General features: G+C 40.6%; 1 protein-coding gene across 1 annotated transcript in view; it reads left to right on the forward strand.

Annotated features, from left to right (window-relative positions):
* SMG1 (SMG1 nonsense mediated mRNA decay associated PI3K related kinase) overlaps positions 1-27,014 on the forward strand; it is a 70,890-nt gene that overhangs the window by 12,950 nt on the left and 30,926 nt on the right. The window contains exons 4-28 of the mRNA XM_080981777.1: positions 183-319; positions 2,102-2,160; positions 3,399-3,612; positions 4,594-4,719; positions 4,809-4,881; positions 7,607-7,704; positions 8,190-8,363; positions 8,961-9,185; positions 10,073-10,174; positions 11,654-11,923; positions 12,694-12,824; positions 13,888-14,049; positions 14,908-15,026; positions 15,934-16,021; positions 16,106-16,207; positions 16,614-16,754; positions 17,483-17,682; positions 20,466-20,662; positions 21,669-21,833; positions 22,571-22,725; positions 24,162-24,307; positions 24,452-24,653; positions 25,177-25,286; positions 25,479-25,626; positions 26,753-26,912. Coding sequence (XP_080837903.1) covers positions 183-319; positions 2,102-2,160; positions 3,399-3,612; positions 4,594-4,719; positions 4,809-4,881; positions 7,607-7,704; positions 8,190-8,363; positions 8,961-9,185; positions 10,073-10,174; positions 11,654-11,923; positions 12,694-12,824; positions 13,888-14,049; positions 14,908-15,026; positions 15,934-16,021; positions 16,106-16,207; positions 16,614-16,754; positions 17,483-17,682; positions 20,466-20,662; positions 21,669-21,833; positions 22,571-22,725; positions 24,162-24,307; positions 24,452-24,653; positions 25,177-25,286; positions 25,479-25,626; positions 26,753-26,912 — 3,704 coding nt within the window. The remainder of the gene's footprint in view (positions 1-182; positions 320-2,101; positions 2,161-3,398; positions 3,613-4,593; positions 4,720-4,808; positions 4,882-7,606; positions 7,705-8,189; positions 8,364-8,960; positions 9,186-10,072; positions 10,175-11,653; positions 11,924-12,693; positions 12,825-13,887; positions 14,050-14,907; positions 15,027-15,933; positions 16,022-16,105; positions 16,208-16,613; positions 16,755-17,482; positions 17,683-20,465; positions 20,663-21,668; positions 21,834-22,570; positions 22,726-24,161; positions 24,308-24,451; positions 24,654-25,176; positions 25,287-25,478; positions 25,627-26,752; positions 26,913-27,014) is intronic.

Here is a 27,014-nt window from a genome sequence, read left to right on the forward strand (position 1 = left end):
CCTTGGTCAATTGTTGCAGGTTTGGATTTGCTTCAGGGCTAGAAATCTTGTACTAAAGTTACTGCAAGTTGTGAGGTAAAGATGAAGTAAGCCTATTGCGTATATGCTGCTCCTTGGTAATTGTTCATTTTATACTTTATACTGGGATAGAAGCATGCCCATGTGTAATATCTCAATTTTAGAGCGATCATTGTCTTACTCTGATGAGTCTCGACTGTCAAATCTTCTTCGGAGGATTACTCGGGAAGATGACAGAGACCGAAGACTGGCTACTGTAAAGCAAATGAAAGAATTCATTCAGCAACCAGAGAACAAACTGGTTAAGTATCTTCTGTTAGCAACATATTAATACTTTATTTCTCATATGATCTCTCTTGGGGCAGGTTTCTGGGTTGTAGGGGCAAAGAATGAAGGTTTGTCAGCACTGTCATTGGTTGCAGGATAACTTTGGCTCCGAATACTCTCAACCCTGCATATAAGCTTTCCTCACTGACTATATCAGATCTGAAGGAGGGAGCCAGCTGACTGTCCCCACAACTTTGATTTTTTTGGAGAGCAGTTAACTGGCCTTTCACCTTCCTTCCCTCCTTTGATAACGAGAACCTTCCCTGTTCATCCATGTCCCACAGATAGGAAGCAGTAGCAGCTTGCTTGCCAGAGAGAAGAAAGAATTTCTGGCCAGGTGACTTCATCCTGGTGTGACTGACTTTCCATGTTGGAAAGGAAGGAAGTAAAGATCAGCTGTGCTACGGATAAATGAAGGAAAGGGACTGGTCTTGAGGGTCCCTTTTCCTTGTAGTAAGAAGTTACACTGAGAATAATATACATCAGCTGGCAGGCAGTGGGAGGTGGGGGCTGTTTTTCCTTGGAATGGGGAGGGTGGAAGGGCAGAGCAGTTTTCAAATACTCCAGCTTTTTCAGTCAGCCAGTTTTTTCCAGAGGGAAATTAGTTTCCCTGTGTTCACATAGTCACTCTTTATGAATAATTAGTTCTAATCTGAGCCTCCTCAGGCTACTCTACAAATCTAATCAAATATTAGTTTAAAAGATCTGAAAATTGTTTGGCTTGAAGTTGTTGATGTATTTCAATGATGTGTTAATACTTTAGCCTGGAGGGCTGGCTTCTGTTGAAACCAAGATGCCCAAGGACTAGCTTGTTGGGTCAGAGGCAGAATGGCTATGGTGATAATCTCTTTATTCATTGCCTTATGCCAAGATGGTCTCAAGAAATAAGAAATAAAGTGCATACCAATATAAAAAGAAATTAACTTTTATTTCTTAGTGACAATGTGCAAGCCTTGACAGTAAAAACCACCCCACATATCTGGTGCAGGCAGTGTTGTATGAGCTGCTGCTTCTGATCTATTGGGTACCCCATGTGGAATGAGAATCCTCTGTGACTTGAATAGGGAGGAGAGCCTAAAAGTGGCATGGACAAGGCAAGAAAATACTGGGCATCCTTCCAGGGTAACATCTATTTCAGAAGGGATGGGGTGACACAATAACTTGAATTGTGGGCCATCACTTGACTGTTGTTGATTTGATTAACAAAGTTTCATCACAATTCGTAGTATAATTGTATTTGGCAGCTATATTTATCAAAACGTATTTTACCTGTATAGCACGAATCTTGTAGTTAATGCAATTTGCTTGGACTATTTTCCAATAGCTTGGTTTGATAGTTGTATCTCTAAAGAGGTGTTGGGCATAACTTCGGATAGGCTTGCACTGAAACTTAAGAAAAATGGGACATGGTTGCATCCAGTTGCTAATATTAACAGAAGGTGTTAAAAGCGACCTATAAGTGAAACAATGACTGCTTGTGCTGCACATTTTTCATCAAAGTCTTCATGGATATCATGAAGGATGTTTTTAGTGTATCTAATGTATTCTTCATAAATTAAGCACTATTGCACTCAACTTCCAGTAAAGCAGTCACATCAGTGCTATGAACAACCAGGAATGATATATAGTAGCACTTTTTTGGGGGGACAAAAAATAGGATGGCAAGCAGTGGTTTTTATCTTTCAAATGACAGAACAATCTGAATTTATATTACAATAGCAATTATTTTAAAAGGTGTATATGTTGGCTATTGCAGGTGCTTGTTAAACAACTGGATAATATCTTGACTGCCATACATGATGTACTTAATGAAAGGTAAGTTGGGCTGATGCATTCCTGAAGTTAGTGTATTTGTGGCCAGCAAGCCAGGTAACACCTTCAACCTGGAAGCTGCTGCAGGAGGGACAAAGCACGGTTCATATAAAAGGGAAACAAGCAGCACCCTTCTTGCTTCTGACCAGCCTAGCCCAAATGTCTCATGATTACTTTTGGAAATCAATAACTGAATTCTTAGTTTGACATCAGTGGGAGCATACCATGTTGTGAACCTGTTGCTAGGCCAAGACAGATGTCATCAATTCGTTCAGGATTGATGCAAGCTTAGCACTCCTGAAGCAATTAAGAGGAATTGATTTGGATTTGGTATTGCCCCGGTATCGAGGCAGATGTATGGCACCTCTGATTTGCTTTGGAGATTGGCTTGAATTCTAGGAAGTGTACTTCATTGCATGTTTCCTCTACGGTCAAACCTCAGTGACTGCTTTGAGGAGTATGCTATCCATTCTTGACCCCCAGTTATTGTGGGTTGGGTTCAGAGTGAGCTAAGAAGTGTGAGTCACAGAGCTGAGTCTGATGGAGACCAGTGAAATCTTATGGAGCATTCAGAATCTCAGTAACTGCTGCTACTAGCCATAGTAGTTCCTGGGCTGATTTAGAATGGCAACTGTGGCAAGAAATTCTGAGCTGCTGAGATAGGGAAGAGACAGAAGGTAAAGGGAAGAGTCCTTCCTACCTTCCTCCTTGTGTCTCACATTGAACCAAACACAGCACTTCAGTGTATAGAGTCCATAGAAAAGAGCTTTCCATGCTCCTGCACGTTCTCACGTTCCTGCTTGTATGTTGGTACCCCACAACCCCAGGCAATATGCTACCAATATGCTGGCAGGTATCCATGAATAAGTAGATTTGTGTGAACAGAAATATTTGGGTTATGTGAATGTTCATCTGTATGAATGACGTTTTGATTTCCGTGTGAGAGAGTCTTTGTGCTTGTAGATGGAGGGGAAAGCACAGGACAGAAGGGAAGAGGAGACATTTCACCCCTTTTGCAAATGCCTTCAACATGCTTAATCTTTAGGTTACCACCTGTGAGTTGGATGGAAAGAGAAGGGAAGTGGAAGGAATTGACAGCAAACCATGTGTTTCCACATTAATGGAAAGTGCTAACCAGATCATAGCCATTTATTCAAGTCTTTATTGTCATCATTTGCTAAATGTCTACTTTTCATGACTGAAAATCCTTACCACTACTTTTTCTTTTTTCATAAATGCAGTAGCAAATTGCTTCAAGAACTCAGACAGGAGGGAGCTTGCTGTCTTGGACTTCTTTGTGCTTCTCTGAGCTATGAAGCGGAGAAGATCTTTAAATGGATTTTTAGTAAATTTAGCTCATCCACTAAAGATGAAGTTAAACTTCTTTATTTGTGTGCAACTTACAAAGCACTGGAGACTGTGGGAGAGAAGAAAGCATTTTCATCTGTAATGCAAGTAAGGATAAAAGTTAAATTGGGGCATTTTGGCTTTTCAGATACTGAATCATTTTCTGAAATGAAGAAGCTGAAATTTAAGCAGGCTAGCATATTAGCACATTGAAACTTCATTTTAGATATTGGGCATAATAAACAGTTTCAGAACTTTGTGTACCTGAAATCCATAAGTGTTGAAATGTAGATTTGATGCATATTTTAATGTGCATTTTATAATGTTTATTTTTAAAACTGTTGATTTTATTTTTTATATATATTTAATGTAAATTGCTTCCAGGTTTTGATGATAAAGCAGCTTATGAATCTTGTTAAATAAATAAATGTGCTGTAGTAGTCTGCTATAACTGATTGGTCTCCTAGCTCAGTATCATACCTTTTCACTGCTAGAAGCTGCCAACAGAATTTTAAACCAATTGTGGAATGCTCCAAACCTATTGAGACTACTTTCTGATCTCAGAGCATCTCCTTAAAGGCGTGTGATGTCCACATTTCTGTTTAACCATGAATTAAAATTACTAGAGTTGATTAGTGTCTGGAAATGATGGTAGAAAAACTGACATGATGGGCAGGAATTATTCAGTGGTGGAGACTGAAATTTAGAATTGGGGTAAGATGAAGGGGCAAGTGGGTTATATAAAATGAGTGGAAAAATCTAATAGTAGGAGCAACCCTTTGTTTTCTCTCAGTTGGACTGAGGTTCATTAGAACCAGTATCCCTCTTGCCAGTCCATCCAGACCCCTCTCTCCACCCCTGTAAAGCATGTGTCCAACATAGATTGAGAACCAAAGCAGTGCTACTCGAAAGCAGTTCTACTACTTCATCAGCAGGCATTTCTACATGTTGTTAACAAGATAGATTATTTATTTAAATAGTAGTTATTGATACACTTCTGTAAACAGTGTGGTTGTTTTTTTAAATACATAGCCTGAATAGTTTTTGTTCAATATGGGTTTTTTGGGTGCACACTTTTTTTTCTTAAAGCTCGTCATGACTAGCCTGCAGTCTATCCTTGAGAACGTGGATACACCAGAATTGCTGTGTAAATGTGTCAAGTGCATCCTCCTTGTGTCCCGATGTTACCCTCACATTTTCAGCACTAACTTTAGGGTGAGCACCTTTGCTTCTCTTTCTTGGTTTTAGATCGGTATTGACACATGTGCTACAGGTGGATTAATTTTTCTGTATTGCTTTCCAAGGACACTGTTGACATATTAGTTGGGTGGCATATTGATCACACTCAGAAACCTTCTCTGACACAGCAAGTGTCTGGTAAGTCTTAAAAAATAAAATTTCATGTGATGACCTTAATAGATGTTCTTGGCTTCCTTCTGGAAGGTGAAGTGTTACTACTAGTGTATACTTCACTTTGCTTATAGTGGAATGAGGAAATAGTATTAGTCACAGGGATTCGGTTAAAACATGAATCTCTGGGCTTGTCAGAATTTTGAGAAAGTGCTGTTAGTATCAATGTCTTTGGTTTCTTCTCTCCGTGCCCTTCTCTACGCCCCGGTCAGTCTCCTTCCCTTCCTCCCCACCCCACCCCACCCACCCACACACTCTCTTTGCTTTTATAAGAGGTATGGGTAAATATCAGAGTAGAATTAAAATGGACCCCTTCCTTTGTGTCCCCACAAAATCACCATCAAATTACAACTTAACTGTGACAGACCTTACAGTAAAAATCATAAATCCGGTTCTTGCCTGCACAACAAACATTGATCTGAGGCAAAGATCCTCATGGATCTTCATGATTTTTACTTAGGGTGACAACAGAGCCACAATGTGACCAATGATTTAGTGCAGGTTTTGAAGGGATTTATTGGTAAAAAAATTAATAATAATGAGGATACATGTTTTTGTTCCATGGCAGTGGTGGAAAGCACCAGAACTGGTTTTTTTAAAAAAAAGTTTAGTTAATGGAAGTGATCTGTGGTGGGGAACCCGTGAAAAAATTGTGTAACTTCAAGAGAATCTGCTTTACTGGAGCCACTCGTCTTCTGCCCTCTCTTTCACTCTGCTTCCTGTACAACTGCTCAGGGCATGATCAGAACCTTGAAAAACTCATAAAACTGAAAGAGGAAGTAGGGGAGAATAGCGCTCCTCTTTTCATTTTTAGTTGCTATTGAAGGCATCACTCCTTCAACTTCCTCCTTCAGCTCTGTATGCTTTTCAAAGCAGGAAAGGTAACTACTCTCCCCACTTCTTGATGAAGGGTGCAACGGTTGTGTGGTGAGCATGTTTTTGTGTGCGCTAGGAGAGCTCCTCAGGGGCACCACATTGGCAGCCCCAGTGTTAAAAGGAATGTCTGGCTTTCCTAAAGTTGAACATTTTTATCAGAATCAACTTGTTGAAAAATAAAATAAAATAAATTAGTGGCATCATACCATGGGAAGATGATCTGGTTTTCCCAGAGGTCTAAAGCTGGCTTTCTATCAAAATTGTAATTTGGTTTAATTTATACCTATGCTAGGACCAATAACTGAACTTGGGGCAAGGGCAGAGTTAATAAGGTGTTCTTGCAAATACGTTAACAATGAACAAGCTTGGATCATTGCCAAATGGTGGCATTCACATACAAGAGGGAGATACAGGTAGGCTCAGAGGAATTCAAAGTTTGCAGAAGTAATGGAATGGAGTATCCTGGAAAATGGCATAGGTGGCTAGAACCCTGAACAGGAGCATTTCATATTGCAAGTGTTGCCCCCCTCCCCCAGTTGCATACGAGAAAGCTTCCTGCCCTCTCTCCCACCCACATTCCACATATAGGGCATATTCATGTTGCAACTATTTTGCTTTTTTGTTGCTGTTCATTTCATTGAGGATGTAGTTTTGTGGAGACCTCTCTGAAGTAGTGGCCAATCTTTTCCTATTTTTTAGTAATATACACCCCACCCCATAAGACCATAAAGTTGCTATATGTCAGTAATTGTGCAGCTCCCTCAGTAGACTCTTTCGTCTTTTAATGGAATGCCAGATTCTGATAAAGCCTTCCTTCATTAATCCAATAGCCCTGAATTTCTTCAGTGTTGTATGTTGTGTCCCTTACTGCAGATGCCCCATGACCCAAGTATACCCAGCCCCAATGAAGACCAGTGTTTGAAAGTTTAGTTTTTTATTGGCAAAGCACTTGATTACACCAGCTTCTAAGGTGTAGCAGCTTCAGCTACTTCTGTTGCTGTAAGCCTATTCTTGTCCATGGAGACAGTGGTGGACGGGACAGAGGAGATTCTAACAGCCCAGCTCTCTCTGGGACTGTCACTTCCACCTATGCACCTTCCTGCAACTCTTTCCTCTCCTCTTGTCTCTGACTGCCCGTACTTTCTCTCTTCTTCCTTGCCCTGGCTCCCCCCCCCCCCAAATTGCTGGCTCCCTTCCCCTGGATCATCTTCCTGCCCCCACCCCACCTCCTCTGCCCACCCCTCAGACTCCTGCCTGTCCCTGACACCCTGCTACAGAATGTCCTTTCTTTCAGAATATAGTTACCTGGCAACCTCATTCAATTCTGTAAAGTTGTTTTTAACTAATTATGAAATGAAAGATACTTTATTTAATTTCCCAATATTGAGTCGCATCCACACCATGGCTTTAAAGCATGTGGCTTCGCCCAAGGAATCCTGGGAACCTTAAGTTTATCCATCAAAGAGCTACAATTACTAGCATGTTCAACAAACTATAGTTCACAGGATTCTTTCGGGAAAAGCAATATGCTTTATAAGTTTATGGTATGGGTGTGGCTTTCATTAGGTAGAATTTGGCCACAAATGTTCTCTGTTGACTATGCCTGGCTTATGCATTCTTCTAAATGAGTCATCTTGCTCTGTTTTTGATTTTCCTGATAAATGTAACTGATGTTATAAAATTACCACTGTGTAGGATTTATTAGAGCTGGTTGTTTGTTGTGTGTACACTTCACTTTTAGTTGACTTTGTTTCTGAGTAAATCAAGTGTACTTTTGATCATAACTTTGTTTTTATTGGTTTGGCACTTTGTACAGGGTGGTTACAGAGCCTCGAACCATTTTGGGTAGCTGACCTTGCATTTTCTACCACACTTCTTGGTCAGTTTCTAGAGGATATGGAAGCGTATGCTGAGGTAATAAAATGTTGGTCTTGATAAGTGTTTTAAAAGGAGCAGGATATTGGGTATTGTTGGATATTGTGTCTTCCCTTGCATATAAACAATAGGCAAAATAGATTAGCACACTTTAAAAGCATTGTAAGGGTCAGAGGAAACATGTTTGAACATATGAATCTTCAGTTTTCACTCAAAGCTCATTTTTGGTGTCTCCTATATTGCAAGAGATGGTGTTCTAGAGGGTTGGTGCTACCATAGTGAAGGCCTACTTCCAAAAAATCATCAGACAGCCGACCAAAGATAGTAGAAGCAAGGCCATTTTTGAAGGTCTTAAGATTTAACAGCTAAGCATCATAGCTGCCAAATTCTGCACTAACTGTACCTTCTGGAATATGCCTATGTTAGCATAGAGATACAGTATCTTGCACTGTGGGGTTAGAATACATGAAGCTTGCAGTTGTGAATTTGCATTGGGTATATGCTAACTACATTTCTTCATGTAGGACCTTGGCCACGTGGCTTCTGGAGAATCGGTAGATGAAGATATTCCTCCTCCTAGTGTTTCACTGCCCAAACTGGCAGCACTACTTCGCGTTTTCAGTACCGTGGTGAGGAGTATTGGAGAACGATTCAGTCCCATTAGAGGGCCACCAATTACTGAAGCATACGTAACTGATGTAAGGGTTCCCATCTTTCATGTTGTATACCAAAAAACCCTTTGTGGCAGTGAGCCCCAAATTGAACAGGAATCTGATAAGCTTGTTGCCTCTTCTCCTTAATCGTTGTCACCCATCGGTTGACATACTGGGTGCTCCCTCCCCAACCTTTCTGTTGGGAACATGCCTGCACCACAGGTGTGTAATTCCAGAGCATCAGATGTCACTGGATTAAAACTCACTGTTCCATACTTTAGTTTCAATCATCAGAAAAGGACCTACGCAGAATACCTCTGTGGGACACATTCCAGCCAAAATTAACCATCTTCAACCCTTGTTTATTTCAGTGGGATGAGGATGTGCTTAGATCTTTTCTGTTTAAGCCGCTGGAAGATGCAGTTGTGCTTAACTTTTGCATTGTGCCCTGTGTGCTTTCTGTACTTATGCCACCAGACTTTAAAATCATTTTCCATTTTGATGTACAGTAGTGGTTATTAGTATTTTCTAGTGAAAGCATGTGGCTGGAATGACTCCAGATGGTTTTGCAGTTTTAGCCTCAGAGGAACTTGGCAGCACTCATCTTTCAGTTAATTGTATCTCTTTTCCCTTTGTTTTCAGGTTTTGTACAGAGTAATGAGGTGTGTGACAGCAGCAAACCAAGTCTTCTTTTCTGAGGCTGTATTGACAGCTGCCAATGAGTGTGTCGGTGTCCTGCTTGGTAGTTTGGATCCCAGTATGACTATACACTGTGACATGGTCATCACTTATGGATTGGATCAGCTGGAAAATTGTCAGACTTGTGGTACTGATTATATCATCTCGGTGTTGAACTTACTGATGCTGGTACATACAGTTCTCATAATATCTCACTTTAATCATAGGTTTTTGTTCGTTCATTTGACAATTTAAGATTATGAGTGAGTGGACAGGGAGACCATTCTCTAGCTTGATCTTGGTTTCTATAATAATTTTATGGCCTTGAGCAAATCACTGCTTTTCCAGTCCCACCTCTCCATCTTTAAATGAAGAGAAAGGTGATTTACCTGATAGAGTTGTTTGAAGGGATAGGAAGGGTTTAATTTTAAGGATTTACGTACATTGTAAATTATGGGATCACTTCCTATGTCTGTATTTTTAAAAGCTGTCAAAATGTTGATGCTTGTTCTAAATATTGGCTCTGGTGCTAGCAGCCATTGTGGGATTATATCATTCCATATCCTTTACCTACCCAGGCGGCATTCATTAACGAATGGCTTAGGTCCTCCCAATAAGCAAGGAATCATGTGACTAAGCTTTTGTAGCTGCCTGTGGCTCTTTAGGGGATGGGTAGGTGCCTATGGGGCTCTTGGATTCTGTTTGTTCCTTCCTGTCTGAATTTTTCTGGTCTCATAAGCTGCACTTCGGGTATGCCTCAGATTTCTTTTGTCTGTCATAGTTGTGGCACCCTGGGCAGAACAGATACTAAAACTTAGTATGATTCCTTGCTTCTCCTTGGTAGAGGAAGGATTTAAGCCATATGCTTTTGGATGCCTTGTTCACCCCGAGAGAGAAACCACCTTCACAATAAACACCCTGTGTACCTTTCTAAGTTGCCAGTGGAAAGAAGAAATTTAAAATTGCCATTGGCTAAATATCTCAGCAAGCTATCAATGTTTTTTAAAATATGTATTTGACTTAAAGTGAAGATTTGACAAGTAAAAGTATAATGATAAGTCGTCTTCTCTGTCTAGATTGTTGAACAAATAAATACAAAGCTTCCATCATCATTTATAGAGAAATTGTTTATACCGGAATCAAAATTGCTTGTACTCCGCTACCATAAGGAAAAAGAGGTAAGCAATAAACTTTTAGATTTTGCATTTTGATGTTAATTTCTAAATTAAAAGAAAGCACATATGTACATGCCCTTTAATTTTACAGCTGACTCACTGTGAGTAAGCTGTTCTGTATGGTTAGTAGCTCAATTCATGCATCATGCCCAATTGGTTTGCAGTGCTGCTCGAATTGACAAGCATAACTGTGGCTGTTGCTCCATCTCTGGAGGCTGTTGTGCCTAGAAACAGGAGTGGACTTAAGGAACCAAGTGCTAAGCGAATGGGAAACGAAGTCAGACAAGCAGCTCTAGAGCATGCTTGGCATATTGAGCTGTTGTACTTGACAAGGCTCTTACAGGAGTTTTGTACAAAGGCCACAATATGCTTGGAGCATGCTTTGGGTGAAACAACTTTTTTAATTTTAGGAGGATAGAAAATATTTTTGCTTGGTCTTGATTTTATTTGGTTGTTTCTGTGCTAGATATGAACGACACTACTCATCCCCTCCCTCTGCATCTCTATAACACACAGCTTGCATCCTTTGATAGATCTCCCCTGACTCTCTGGAGAGGCTTTTGGGGGTGAGGGTGGTGATGGGTTGCAGCATGGAAGAGGTTATCGAAAAGACTGGCTACCTTTTTGCGTAAAATTGGATACAACCCATAATTGACACTCTTGTTGTGGTCCACAGGCAGTTGGTGAGCCTTCTCATTAATGAGGCTATGAATCAGTCCTGTATAAACCATGAACAAATTTGATGAAATAAATAATGTTTTAGTACTTCAACTTCTGTATGCTTTAAAATACTGTATAGTTGTGATTTTTTCCCTTGATTTCACTGTTGTTGTTTTTTTGTAAACCACTTTGAGGATTTATTTTTTACAATCAGGCTGTGTATAAATTTTATGAGTTGAATAAATAAATATTTCCATCCATGATTGCTTATCAAGGGTTTTACGTAAGGGTGATATCCAACTTTAGCCATATACAGAGTAGACACACTGAAATTGATGAACTTAATTCCACTTGCTTCAGGGGGCCTGGATGTTGTTCTAAATCTTTGTGCCTTTCGGCAGTGCATGTTGTTACTGCAGTGTGGGCATTCACTTCCAATAACAAAGACTTTCAGCTGTGATTATAGTAATTGTGGTTGTTCTAAAGAAACATATTTTGTTTATTACTATTTTTATTTTTAAAAAAACACTGCTAAACCACTCTTCATCCATGCTGATGCCAATAGCAGCATACAGTGGGCATGGATAAAAATGAAAACATGCCACAAAGAACAGTACAGTAAAAACAATCAACTATCATAAAATTAAAGGCAAGTAAAATAAAGTTTAAGAACAGACTAAAATGCCAGATTTATTTTATACCTGTACCATAGTACTTACCTTCAACTGTGTTAAGGATTGTGAAGAGTGGACAAGCTATAGAAAATGTGTAATATGCAGCTCCAAAATGTCGTGACATTCTGATTTTCTCTTGTTTCTCAAGGTGGTTGCAGCAGCACATGCAGTGTATCAAGCAGTACTAAGCTTAAAGAACATTCCGGTTTTGGAAACAGCCTACAGGTTGATTCTTGGGGAAATGGCATGTGCCTTGAACAGTCTTCTTTGTAGTCTGCAGCTTCCAGAGGCTTGTTCTGAAATCCAACACGATGCTTTCAAGAACCATGTTTTCGATGTAGCGAATGCAAAATTTGTTGTTATATTCGACCTTAGTGCTCTGACTACAATAGGAAATGCAAAAAACTCATTGATTGGAGTGAGTATCTTCTACAGTGTAAATATGAATGGCAATTATATTTCTAAGTGCTTACATCTTAGTGGCTGTTTTAAATTTAAAATCTGGTATAGCATCATATATATTGTCATGTCATTCACTGTGCTACATTGAAGGACAACCACACATTTTTACTTGGGTGGGGAAGTCCTTCCTGGGTTAGAAGGACTTAACTCTGCTGTAGGAAACCTTAGCCCATCCAGATGCTGCTGAACTACAACTTCCATCAGCCCTAGCAATCATGGCCACTGGTCAGGGATTATGGGAGTTTTATTTCAGCATCATCAGGAGGGCCAGAGGTTCCCCATAGTTACGGTAATTAATTAAAATAGACATTATCTTTGCTTTATTAGCTTCAACACAGGGTCGTATATAAGTACACAGTGGGGAGGAACATACAATTGTCTGTTTTTCCTCTCAGTGCTGCCACATATGAAGAGAGAGTTCAAACACTAGCTGAAGTCACTTTGCTCTTTTCTGAATAAAACTATTTAAGATCACTTTATGGTGATTTCAGTTGTGGAAAATGTCCACAGTCCCCTGTCCCATCCCCTTTTGTCCTTGCATCACACTTTACAAGAAAACTTCTCGTTATTGCTCAAATGTTAGTTTACTTCTAGTTTTGTGATTAGGTAGCAGTTGTGAGAAGACATAATCATGCTTTTTAAAAAAACAAAACCAAATGAATATAGGACTGACAGCAATGTAATTTTCATAAATACTTTGTTCTTTACTATTGCTTGCTTTGCCAGATGTGGGCTCTATCTCCAACGGTGTTTGCATTGCTGAGCAAGAATTTGATGGTTGCGCATGGTGACATAGCAGTTCACTTTCCTGCAGTCCAGTATGCAGTGCTCTACACCCTCTATTCACATTGCACCAGGTGTGAAGGCATTCATTCCATAATGTAAACGATAAAATAGCGATATATCAGTTCAGGGACCAAATGCACTTGGTTGTTTTAGTTGAACAATGGAAGGTACTGTTAATACCTTATCAGTGTACTATGTGCAACACAGTAGGTGCTATTGTACAATCTCCATTCTTTTTAATGGGCGTCCCCTCACAAACCACAGTCAGATAATGGTGGCTGTGTTAGAATATATCTGTTGTATTGTACTTCTTTTAAAGCCCTATACGGCCTAGGACCCTCGTACCTACGGGACCGCCTCTCCTGGTATGCCCCACAGAGAAACCTACGGTCTGCAAATAATAACATCCTCAAGGTCCCAGGCCTCAGAGAGGTTAGGCTGGCCTCAACTAGAGCCAGGGCCTTCTCGGCTGCGGCTCCAATCTGGTGGAATGCTCTGTCACAAGAGACTAGGGCCCTGCGGGACTTGACATCTTTCCGCAGGGCCTGCAAGACAGAGTTGTTCCGCCAGGCCTTTGATCAGGGCGCAGCCTGACTCCCTCCTCTGGCAACCTGCACAGAACTTTGCTTAATTGGTTGCCATCAATTTGATTTAATTAATTTTTATAATGAAATATTTTTAGATTGTGTGATTATTTGATTTTTTGATTATTTGATTGTTGTTAGCCGCCCTGAGCCCGGCTTCGGCTGGGGAGGGCGGGATATAAATAAAATTTATTATTATTATTATTATTATGAGTGATAGTGAAACCTCTGCTCTTGGCTGAGGTAATTTCTTAAAATGCTTAAAAATATATATCAGAAAGCTACAGAGTAAAATGGGCAGTATGGAGTGTTCCTAGTGAGTCTCTTTAAGAGAGAAAGAGAAGTGAGAGGCTTGGGTTACTGGGACTAAAAACTTTTTCTAGTTGCAAGAGAACCCTAGATTGGCAAGCCTGAATGAGAAGCGATTCTAGGAGGCAATGAAGCAGGGTGGTTTGGGTTTTTTTAACATTATGAAGCTGCAGCAACATGTGACGTTAACCCTGTGTGTAGTCACCAGATAGTAAACATTTAACTTTGTGTTGATCTCCAGGCACGACCATTTCATATCTAGCAGCCTCAGCTCTTCCTCTCCTTCCTTGTTTGACGGGGCTGTTATTAGCACTGTAACTACAGCTACGAAGAAACATTTCTCCATAATACTAAATCTCCTGGGACTTTTACTTAAGAAGGATAACCTTACGCATGATACCAGGTAACTAGTGCTTTCTCCCTGTCCAAAGAAGATGTGTCTCTGACAGAATGATTGGTACTAATTAAACATCAGCAGTATATTTAGACATAAAAATGAGGGAACGTGATGCATTTATGTTTCTCATAACAGTTTGTGGAATTAGTTATGCCTTGCCAGAAAGCAGTTTCTTTAAAAAAAAAAAAGTTATACAGTATGCCTAACTACTCCAAAGCAACTCTAAAACAGCCAATTTTGTCTAGTACATTCCACATGGGCAGTTTTACTCTATGTTCGTTTACTCAGAAGCAAGTCCAGATGTTTTCAGTGGAGCTCATTCCCTAGTATGTGTTCATATTCTATGTAAACCGCTTTTAGAGGTATATGATTCAGCAGTATACAAATGTGTTTAAAACTGCAGCCTGCCTTTGTAAGTAACATGCATTCTACTCAGTTCTCCAGTGATAAAATTAGATAAAAGTTTCTTGCATTACTAGTGAAGTGGATATGTCCGATATTTTATGTACCAGGTCACTCAAACCTTGTGTTCTGTGTGTCATCTTAGAGTTGGATCCAGACTTGTCCTTCCATAAACATACAGACCCCTTCAATTTATGGAATGGACTGAGATCCAGCGGAAGTGGGTAGGGAGAGGTTCCTCTTTCCCTTTGTAGCTCTGCCTCCTCACATGCTGCTAGGGGGACGGCATTGCAATTGAACATAGGGGGGTACCGGGGGGGGAGGAGGGAAGAAAATGTTAAAATCTCCTCCCCCTCCAGCGGGAGCAGAACTCCTTTCATGACAAGCCTAGATCAAGCCCAATAGGATTAGAAATGTTAATTTGTAATTATCTAGAGTAACTGTTGTGTAATGTATTTCTAGGAAACTACTAATGACATGGGCTTTGGAAGTGGCTGTCCTAATGAAAAAATCAGAGACATATGCACCACTGTTCTCCCTCCCATCTTTTCATAAGTTCTGCAAGGGACTCCTGGCAAACAGTAAGTGGTTTATTATTCCGCTTAGCATAAGAAATGGGTAAAGTCAAGTCCTTCCAGTTCCGTTGTTCATGCTTTGGCTAAACCCATAGTCAACCATTTTTCCAGTCCAGCCTAAAATTCATTTGCTAAATGGCAAATTCCGGAGGTGTAGCCATCTTAGTCTGTTTTGGCAAAACCAGTAAAGACATCTGTGTGCCACCTTAAAGACTAATACATTTTATTATGCTTCGGTGCTTTTGTTAAGTTTTTAGGGTACCACACAGGAGTCTTGGTTAGTTAAATGCCCTTGCATGAAGTGACCCAAGCTGTAGAATTGACTGGGCATGGTAGTGAGAACTTGATGCTTCACATGGCTCTAAAAGGATAAGTAATCCGACAGTGCGTTGGATTATTGTGCTGTATGTAGAGCAATTAAATTTCTACATGAAGAAAAGGGGAACAAAAAATCCAATGAATTTCGGAACTCATGTCATGAGCCTAAGGGGTCATGATGCTTTTTTTTTTTTACTGTACACTCTCCGAACTGCACAACAAACTTCACTTTGTTGCAGAAGCTGTTTGTGACATGGCATGGACATAAATTCAAAGAAGAAAATGTCAGCATGGGAAAATGTCAGCATGGATGACACTACATGACTCACACTCTGGAACGAAATTATGTTAATGATGCACATCATTACTTTTATTTTCAGTGGCTTTTATAGCTCCTGGTGTAATAGGCCTATACTGGAAATTCTATTAGCATTGGTGTGTGAAATTAAGGACAGGGAGTGACGTATAATATTTGATCTTGATTTTTAGAAAAACAAATAGAATTGTTGTTAGATCGTGTGAATTAAATATAGTGATAGCCTAAGTTACATGATTAAAAAAAATTAATACTGTCTCCTTTTTACCCAATACATAGCTCTTCTGGAAGATGTAAATATTTGTCTTCAGGCATGCAGCAGCCTCCATGCTTTGTCACCGTCTCTACCAGATGATCTGTTGCAGAGGTACGTTGTTAATTTTGTTTCCAGGACAAATAATAATGTTCAAATTTGTATGCAGTCCTTATTGTATTTATTTATCTGATGCAGATGTGTTGATGTATGCCGTGTTCAGCTAGTCCACAGCGGGGCTCGTATAAGGCAAGCTTTTGGAAAACTGTTGAAGTCTATTCCTTTAGATGTAGTACTAAGGTAAGTGTGTATGCATTGAATTTTTGGAACGAGGGTACTGGGTGTGTTAATCTAGTTTTAGTTAGATCTATATTGTAGTCTCTACTTGTAGCTACTTGTGAACGGAGAAAGTAGGGACAAGTGCACCAAGGGTGAAAGCGTCACAAAAAGTAATGAGTTTCTGTACATCAATAGCAACTACACACACGCTAACAACAAATCTTCTAACTTCACACACACTTTTGGCTTCCGATTCACCTTATTGTGCTTTCTACATATTCTTTGCCTATACGTACTTCCTGTTATATCTATTGCATATATATTGCATGCTGTTCTTTTTTTTTGTCTATGCTGTTTTATGTAAACTGTTTTGCAATTAATTTTTTAAAAAACAACAACAAAAAGTAATGAGTTTCTGTATTTGCAGTAACAACCAACACACAGAAATACAAGAAATCTCTCTGGCTATAAGAAGTCATATGAGCAAAGCTCCAAGCAATACATTTCACCCACAAGACTTTTCTGATATCATTAGTTTCATCTTGTATGGGAGTTCTCACAGAACAGGGTAAGTCCGTGTTTGTATTATAAAGGATAAGTATTTTTTAAGATATTTGTATTTTTTTCTGTTGAAAAAAAGATCTGTGTTTTGCTTCCAGCAACCCAGCTGCCAAGAGATTTGTAAATTTGTCTCTACGTTAAGTAATTCACCAACCAGTTTATTGCACAATATCTATTGCTTCAATAGATTTGCATTCACAATTCGTTTGCTTAGCTGCTTTTAATTTTCTTTAGAACTAAATCCATGTTGAAGACACCTAAATGACTGGTCCTTTGGTATGGTGCAGAAGACCGCTTTTAATGTTGGATGTATGCATTCACTTTTTAAGCAAAATCTTGATAGCAGGAGACATCTAACAGTGTCTGCCTGCTCATGCAATGGGGCTTCCCCTTGTGCAGCTTCTGTCTCCACCCCAGCACTTCCTCCCAAAGCAGTTGGAGGGCCCCCCCAGAGAGCAGATTTGGAGGAGGAGGAGGAAGAGAGGGGGGAAAGTCCAATTGCATGAGTGGGCATCTGCTCCTTGGATGTCACCCATTTATTTTTTCATATGACAATAATCATTCAGGAAAAGCAGCTTCATCATGGAAACAATAGAACAATAGATTAATGTTTTCGTGACTATCACTGCTCTACCATGCGTCTTGCATACACCTTCTCCCCTGGGTCCAAGAGAATATACATAAATGCAAACATTAAGAGTTACACATTTGTCTTAATAGCTGATTTTATTTCAGGAAGGAAAGCTGGCTTGAAAGGTTATTTTACAGTTGCCAGAGACTGGATAAACGTGACCAATCAAATATTCCCCGCAATTTATTGAAAACTGAAGCTGTTCTTTGGCAGTGGGCTATCTGGGAAGCAGCACAATTTACTGTCCTTTCAAAGTTAAGGACACCACTAGGCAGAGCTCAAGATACATTCCAGACAATTGAAGGTAATCTTAAAGAGCTTGTATATTTTTGGAAGATTTTTTTTAAAGTTTTAAAATCATGATATAACATTTCTGCCATTATAAAGGTAAAATGTATTTGGAGAAAAAGTGTTGATTTGTGTTTAGCTGCATATTGTCATTTTGGTTCTGTAGGTGACTTTCATTAATTTGAATGTTCACTGAATTGAGATTGAATGTCACAACATATTTGCATCTATTATGGTGTTAATTAAAATGTTTGATGTAGGTTATTTGTGATGCTTTCTTGAAGAGTTATTCTCAGGTTGGCATGGGATGAGTTGTGTCCTATGATTCTCCCAAGTGTTCTTTGGAAATGGCTTAGAGGCTTTCAGTCAAGTAAGCAGTACAGTTCATAAATGATGTTGAATGGAAAAAAGCAAGAACATGTGATTGAGCTGTTGGGAGGACACCCTCTCCCTCTGGTTCTGCTTTTGTCTAAAGCAGACAAGTTCTTCCTTTCTCAACTTTCTCTCTTCCTTTCTTTTCCTTTCTATATTTTTTCAAACCTCTTTGTTCCATTACGATTCTGTTTACCTTAGTTGTGCCTCCTGTTTTCTTAGGAAAAGAATATATATTTTCCCTAATCCTTACCCGTGCTTTTCCTTGCTTATTCCTTCACTGCTGGGCCTTACTCCAACTGAAAATAAGTCTTCCAAACCTAAAAAAACTCAGAAGGCCACCAGTGCCTGGTGATCCTCACTGATTCTTCTGAAACATCTCCTAGTCTTCACAGACAGTGCCATGATGAAAGTCCATTAGAATGGGCAGAACTCCTTTTCTGAGCTGAGAAGTATTTTCCCTTGCTGACGTTCCAGCAAATTAAGGATGGACTCAACTGTACATCAGGCTTCCAGAGCAGAGCTTGGTTCCAGCTGTGAAAGTTGGTCCTCAGCAACCTTAAGCTACTTCAGTCAACCATGGACTCACCCTCCTAGACCTCTTCACCAAGCTGGTCAATGTGGAGCTTCTGTCTCCCCCTGCCCCCAGTTTCAGATTTGCAGAGCAGAGGCTATAGATTCCCTTACCGCTCCTTGGCATCAGGGTGGTCTGTTCAATTTTATTTCAATCCCTCTCCTGTCTAGAGTTCCTGAGTGGCCCAAGTCCTCCTTATTGCACTTCCCCAGCCCTATCATTTTGGTTTCTGGACCTCCTCCACCTAGACTTGTACTTTCTGCTGCTCAGACTGAATATTATCTCCTGGGGACCAATACTGCCTGGGTCAGCCTAGCCATGTGGACATTGAGTGGAGCCACCTCATCAGCTGTAGGCATAATTGACACCATCCTTGCATTTCATAGGCTATCCTCTGAATCTTTGAGGCTGCTTGAAGAGCCTTTTGCAGATGAGCAAGGAGAAAAAAGCATTGTTGCCTTGTGGCCTGGCATTAAAGAACTTGTATTCTTCCTTCAAGTTGGTCTCGACCAAGGCCTCTTACAGATGCCCTCAGATGCCAAACTACTACCCTCTCCTATGTCTTAACAATGATCTAATGGCAAACCCCCATGTTTGCATCCATATGTGCAGCACTTCTAGGGTGGAGGGGGTCACTAATGAGACCTCTGAGTAGTGTATCACTTTCTAGCATGGCATCTCCACACTGTTCTGCAGGCCATGCCCTATCAACCCTATCTCAGTGCATTCTTGTCTTCAAATACACATTTTCCAGAAGGACAGCATTGGACTGACCCTTCATTTGTACCTAAAGTGAACAATTCAAAGTGTTGGTGCTGACCTTTAAAGCCCTAAACGGCCTTGGCCCAGTATACCTGAAGGAGCGTCTCCACCCCCATTGCTTAGCCCGGACACTCAAGTCCTCTTCAGAAGGTATTCTGGTGGTTCCCTCACTGCAAGAAGTGAAGTTACAGGGAACCAGGCAGAGGGCCTTCTCAGTAGTGGCGCCTTCCCCTTCAGATGTCAAGGAGACAAAGAATTACACAACTTTTAGAAGACATCTGGAGGCAGCCCTGTATTGAGGGATTTTTAACTTGATGTTTTGATTAAGTTTTTAGATATGCTGTAAGTCGCCCAGAGTGGCTGGGGAAACCCAGCCAGATGGGTGGGGTATAAATAATAAAATTATTATTGTATTATTATAAGGGCTCAAGATTTAGTCTTGCCCTCGTTTTGTCCAGATGTGTCCTACGGAACATCCTGCCTAGCTGGAATGACCACCTTTTATAAAATCTGTTCCCCACTCTTGGTTATGATTTTTTTGGTAGATTGTCCCATTGTGTAAATGTATCTCATGCCAACCTGAGAAGGGAACATTGCTTGCTTACTGTGAATGGGTCTTCTAGGTTGGCATAGTGATACATCCACAGCTGCACTTTGGGAGGTTAGGGGTGTTTCCAGTGGCTGTTTCGTATTAACTCATTTCCCCCTTCTTCACTCTAGTCTGTTTCATCTTCCTCGCTCAAATACATGCCCTTCTGGTCCCCAACCTTATTTCCATCCCCTTGTAGGGAGAGGGATTGTGGGGATTATGTTTTCTTGTTCTGTGTAGTCTGAACTTTCTCCTTTTAGTTTGGCCACAGACGGAACTGGAGGAGGACCCAGAGGGAGACCTCCAACAGTTCAATCAATCACATGTCCTTGCCTTAAGTGAATTATAGGGCACAACCCATCTCATGAATGTATCCATATGCCAACCTAGAAGGTCCATTCATGGTAAGTGATCACAGTTCCTTTTTGGAAATCATAGTTTTGGTTTGAAGACGTCATTCTCATTTCCTGTACCTTGAAATGTTCTGAATGGATGTTTCCAGGCATCATTAGAAGTCTTGCAGCCCACACCTTAAACCCTGAACAAGATGTCAGCCAGTGGACTACAGCAGACAATGATGAAGGTCATAGTAGTAACCAGCTGAGACTGGTTCTGCTTCTGCAGTACTTGGAGAATTTGGAGAAACTGATGTACAATGCCTATGAAGGATGTGCTAATGCACTCACATCTCCACCCAAGGTTTGTGTTCAGTAACATAATTGCAGTACCTTGCATTGGGTCTTCAGATTGTTGTGGAACATATCCATAGACCTTGTTTGGATGTAACAGTAAACTGTGGTTTAGCACTGTGTGAATGAGCCAGCCTTCTTTGGAGCTTACGTGTTCTCTCTGGGTTCCTGTTTGAATTGTAACCTGTAATGCACAAGTACTGTGTTCTAACCACAGGCCCAAAAGAAGGCTCATGGGAGTGGTTGGGTGCAGGGATACCAAAGAAGGATGTCAAAACCAGAGTGATCAGTTCTAATGCTTTATTAAGCAAGATGTAGACTTACTTAGCAAAGCAGCCTACAAGGTCTCCTAGCCTTTACAAGATGTGTAACAGATGCTGCAACAAGGAGATGACTTGTATGCACCCATGCAACTGTACATACATTCTTTATATACAAAGCAGCATATGTCACTTTGACCAGAACTGCTCATTGCTTCACCTGAGCAGATGAAGGCATAGGTGGCAGATACCTCTTTTACAGATAGTTCCCCTTTCTGTGCTCAGAGCCGAGCATCCCAAGTCCAGGTGTAGCTTTCCCAAACATTTCTCATAAAATAACATCATATGTAACAGCAGTGCTTCATAGCAGCTGTACAGTTCTTAAACAAATTGGAGTTGATGTGTTTACTTGAAACTGTACTTTGGTGGGAAGGAGGCATCCAGGCTTGGTTATCTTCTAGGACTGTCCAGTGTACAGACAAGGATTCTGTGACTTGACCTTTGTATGTTAGGTGTGCCTTTCACCAGCTGTATCAAATAGATATAAATGTTTAATGTTTTTAATAATTCTGGGTGGTATCAAACTAATTTCTGCTCAGAATAGACCCATTGAAATAAATTGAATGATTATTAAGGTCTGCTAATTTCACTGTGTAACTTGAAAAATTGGTAAGACTTGATGCAAATAATTTTTCAGTGTGCGGAAGAAATACTGTAAAAACAAGTTTTTTTTTCTCTCTCTTTCTGCTTATGAAGGTTATCAGGACATTCTTCTATACCAATCGTCAGACTTGCCAAGATTGGTTAACTCGAATTAGACTTTCCATCATGAGGGTTGGATTGCTGGCTGGACAGCCAGCTGTGACTGTAAGGCATGGCTTTGATTTACTGACAGAAATGAAGGCCAATAATATCTCTCAGGTACTGCATTTACATATAATTTCTCCCATAATATTATTGTGTCTGAGTAAACAAGGGTGAGGATGCGGGTGGCGCTGTGGTCTAAACCACAGAGCCTAGGGCCTGCCGTTCAGAAGGTTGGCGGTTCGAATCCCCGCAACAGGGTGAGCTCCCATTGCTTGGTCCCAGTTCCTGCCAATCTAGCAGTTCGAAAGCATGTCAAAGTGCAAGTAGATAAATAGGTACCACTCTGGCGAGAAGGTAAACGGTGTTTCTGTTCACTGCTCTGGTTCGCCAGAGGTGGCTTAGTCATGCTGGCCAAATGACAGCTTCCTCGGCCTATAGAGCAAGATGAGCACCGCAACCCCAAAGTCATCCATGACTGGACCTAATGGTCAGGGGTGCCTTTACCTTTAAACAAGGGTGGCTTTAATTCATAGCAAATAGATCTCTTGCAATAATAAAGAATGATCCATCAAAGGAAACCCACACATTCTAATAAATCCAAGTTGCTGTACATGTATTGGCTCCAGAGAAAAATAATTTGTCATTCCTGAATTACAGCTGATTGACTCCATTTTAAGTGATGCTTGTAATGGGTTACTGCAATGGGAAATGTTACGATTGCCCTTCAGAGATTATTGTAAGAGTATACACAGACATGTAAATGAGTTTAAAAGGACTTTGTGGGTTGGTGTAATCTTGTTTCACTCTAGCCTATAAATTGAAGTCTCTTGTTTTCTCCATCCCACTATTAGGGGAATGAATTGGAAGTAACAATCATGATGGTGGTGGAAGCACTCTGTGAGCTTCATTGCCCTGAAGCAATCCAAGGAATAGCTGTCTGGTCATCTGCTGTAGTTGGGAGGAGTCTTGCTTGGATTAATTCCGTAGCTCAGCAAGCAGAAGGACGGTAAGTTAGTCCAAACATACAACCTACCTGAGAGTATATGTCTGTATTTTATATTTAAGTGAAATGGTATTAACTGCCCCCCGCCCCTTGCAGTCCTGCAGTTGGGTTCTGTGCTTGTACAGAACATTTACAGAACCTGCTAGAAAGCTCTGGTCAGTAAGATCATTTCCCCATCCCTCACTTCATACAGAAATATTTGCTCTCTCTGTACATGGCTTGGATGTGTGGGTGGGGACCACATTATGTCTTATTGTATATTCAGTGTTTTTTTTTCCTGGGGGAATGTTTTCCCTAAACATTTTGTGAATCTTTGTACTTTTGCTACTTTTGTCCATTTACTGTACAGTGGAACCTCGTGTTATGTACCGTCCTCCTTACGAATGCTTCGGGTTACGAGCTCCGCTAACCCGGAAGTAGATGCTCCCGGTTGCGAACTTTGCCCCGGGATGTGAGCAGAAGTCGCGCTCCGGCTGTGCGGCAGCAGCGGGAGGCGCCATTGGCCAAAGCGCGCCTCATGTTAAGAACGGTTTCCGGTTACGAATGGACCTCTGGAACGAATTAAGTTCGTAACCGGAGGTACCACTGCATTTATTTTCCCCGATTTGAACTATAAAATGCTGATTTTCTTGAGTCAAAATGAGAACACCCCTAAACATTTTTTTAGAAAAAAAGCACTGTGTATATTAATTAAGAATCTGGTGCTTCAGTAACTCCAGTATGTTTATGAACACAATTCAAAGTGCTGGTGTTTTACTTCTGAAAAGCCTGTATGGCTTGGGACCTGCGTACATGAAGGAACATATTCTACCACATCAACTTGCGTGTGTAATAAGATCATCTGCCAAGAACCTCCTCTGGGTTGCACCTGCAGGAAAAGTCAAGAGGCTTAAGAGATATAAACAAGATATCTTCTTGCATTGCTTCTGCTTTTCCAAGCCTGGCAACAGATCAGAGCAAGAGGAGAGGGAGAGGCTGGTCATACAAAGATGAGATCATCCTTACACGCCTCTCAGATACCCTTCTGTCTCTTTGCTTTTTCTGCCAGAGAATCCCAGCTTGGAAAGTAGGAAGGTGCTGCTGCTGCTGTTGCCACCACTTCCTTGCTTGTTTTCATTGTCAGGAGGGGGGCATAGGAGTCTTCTGTCCCAATCTTAGTGGCATTGAGGGAGAGACAGAATTATCTGTGAGCGTTATCCTTGTTCCATAAATCTGTCTCCCTTTGCTCTGAAGAAGACACCCAGAAGTAAAGGGAAAATGAGAACAGGGAGGGAATACTTAATTCTGCCATCCACCTGTATGCTTTTTCATTGAAACAACAGCAAAAGCATTTTAGTGAGGGATGCAGTATCAGCAGATTTAGTGAGGGATGCAGTATCTGTATAAACAGAAATGATACCTAACAGCTGACACTAAATCTGACACTAAATCTTTTTAAGGTATGAAAAAGCTGCTGTTGAGTACCAGGAACATATTTGTGCCATGACAGGAGTGGATTGCTGTGTCACAGGATTTGATAAATCTGTTCTGAAGTTGGCCAATTCCAATAGCGGCAATAATGCCAGCCCCAAACACTCTGTAAATGGTAAGTATTATTGGAGGTAGATTGTATTGATTTAAATATGAGATAGTCACCTGTTGGCCTGAGTCTGTCCTTCCTCCGCCCCCAAATGTACCCCACTGCTGACTGAGTGAGATGTGAAACAATCCTAAATCTTTACTTTCATAGGGGATTCGAGGAAAACAGTACTGTCTAAACCAAGTGACTCTTCACCTGAAGTCATAAATTACCTGGGTAACAAAGCTTGCGAATGCTACATCTCCATTGCTGATTGGTCTGCTGTGCAAGAATGGCAGAATGCGGTCCATGACCTGAAAAAAACCACAAGCAGTGCCTCAGTCAGTTTAAAAGCAGACTTCAACTATATCAAGTAAGTACCATTGACTTCTACAATAGCAAATTGTCATAATAATACATGTCAGCCTGGTAAATGGTGTAGAACAGGAAAAATGGGAAGCGAGAAGTGCAAGATTTTCACAGTTCAGGTAAAAACAGATCACAGCTTTATTTAATTAGAAGACCAGATATTTGGATAATTTCAAAGCAGGAGCCAGTGCAGGCAGCCCAAGAGAGAAACACAGACTGACTGACCCATATGCAGCTTGCCCAGTCTTGGGAGGAAGATGGTAGGAAGATGCTGTTTATGCCTCGGTTCTTTGATCTGACATTCATACTGAAGGTAGACTTCGTTTTCCACGGCTCTGCCAGTATAGAAGCAGAATTCAGATCAAAATATTTATGTAAAGTGACTGAAATTCTTCTTAAACACTTATTTTGTTGCTTTGGTTAAAGCTTTCTTGACAAATAGAATATTAAATTTATCTGGCTTTCCCTGTTCTGATTTAGAATGGCTATAATATAAAATATGAAAATGTATTAAAACTTCATTGCAGGTCTCTAAGCAGTTTTGGATCTGGGGAGCTGGAAAAATGTACAGAACAACTAGAATTGCTTCCAGGGGAAGACATCAACCTGCTTATTGGAGGAGCCAAAGAAAAAATAGGTATAAGTTGAACACTAATAGATACATGAAGATTCTCAAGTTCTTTAAGCCTTGGAACTCTATTTTAATTTCCATGCTTGTACATGGGTGATGTTACTTCTATGTTCTGTTGGTGGGAGGGGAGAAACAGAAAGAAAGAGAGTATCTGCCAGCAGCTACTGATAAATCTATATGTATTGTCAACCTTTGCAGATATGAAGAAGCTTCTTCCCAACATGCTATCTCCTGATCCAAGAGAACTTCAGAAAGCAATTGAGGTTCAATTATTGAGAAGCTCGATATGTTTGGCAACAGCTATTAACCATATTGAACAGGAACAAAAATGGCAACCCGTTACTGAGTGAGTCTTTCAAAATGCTAATGCAGCACTTCCAAAAATTAGAATAGAGCACAGGAGTTTTCTATAGGCTCTCCTCCCCAGGCAACTGCAGTCCCAGGCTGAGTTGTATTAAAAGATATATAAAATGACAGAATCTAAAATCAAGTGCGGTATTACAAAAGGTGCAGCAGCAATATATCAAAATGGGGTGGTCGGAGTAATAGTAGTAGTAGTAGTAGTAATAATAGTAGTAGTAATAATAGTAATAATAGTAATAATAGTAATAATAGTAGTAGTAGTACAGTGGTACCTTGGGTTAAGAACTTAATTCATTCTGCAGGTGCGTTCTTAACCTTGAGGTACCACTTTAGCTAATGGGGCCTCCCACTGCTGCTGCGCCGCCAGAGCACGATTTCTGTTCTTATCCTGAAGCAAAGTTCTTAACCCGAGGTACTATTTCTGGGTTAGCGGAGTCTGTAACCTGAAGCGTCTGTAACCCGAGGTACCACTGTTAATAATAGTAGTAGTAGTAGTAGTAATAATAATAATAATAATAATAAATTTCTTATCCCCCACCCATTTGATTGGGTTGCCCCAGTCACTCTGGGCGGTTTCCAACAAAAATGCAAATAGAAGGGGGGAGGGAAGAGAAACATACTTTAAAATTTTCCCCAAACAGGGCTTCCTTCAGACCTCTATGAAAAATTACATTCTTTGACATCTGCTGGGAGGGCATTCCAAGTGTGGGTGCGACTGCCGAAAAGGCCTTCTGCCTGGTTCCCTGTAATTTCACTTCTTGCAGTGAGGGAAGCGCCAGAAGGCCCTTGGAGCTGGACCTTAGAATTAAGTAAAACATCTCACCCTACCCCCTCCGAAAGCTTTCACAACAAAGTGCTGATGGAAGATGTACAATAACAGTGCAGGATGTACCTCTGTGGGGAGAGCATAATTAGCACTGCCTACTGTGTTAAGAAAATGGGGCTTATTTATATCTGACTGGAATGTTAATGCTCAAGATAGAACTTCACACCTTGTTCTCACTTTCATAATTTAAAATACAGGGCATTGCATAATGATTTGTACATACATTTATTTTGTGAAGTATAACTGCTTTAATAATTCTTATCTCATGCAATCTTTATTTCAGGAACCTTGTGAAATACTTGAAACAGACTTCACGAATTGCCATTGGGCCTTTAAGACTTGCTACGCTGACAGTGTCTCAGTCTTTGCCAGTACTGAGTACCCTGCAGCTGTACTGCTCATCTGCTTTGGAAAATACAGTGTCAAATAAGCTTTCTTCAGAGGTATTTTTCTTTTGCAATAACCCAAGCGTTTGGTAAATTCACAGGTTTATGTGCCCCGACACACACATTCATGTGTGGATTGCCCTGCTATACTGTATATAT

Source organism: Podarcis pityusensis, assembly GCF_964106645.2.
Source record: "Podarcis pityusensis genome assembly, chromosome: 14".
NCBI lineage: Eukaryota > Metazoa > Chordata > Lepidosauria > Squamata > Lacertidae > Podarcis > Podarcis pityusensis.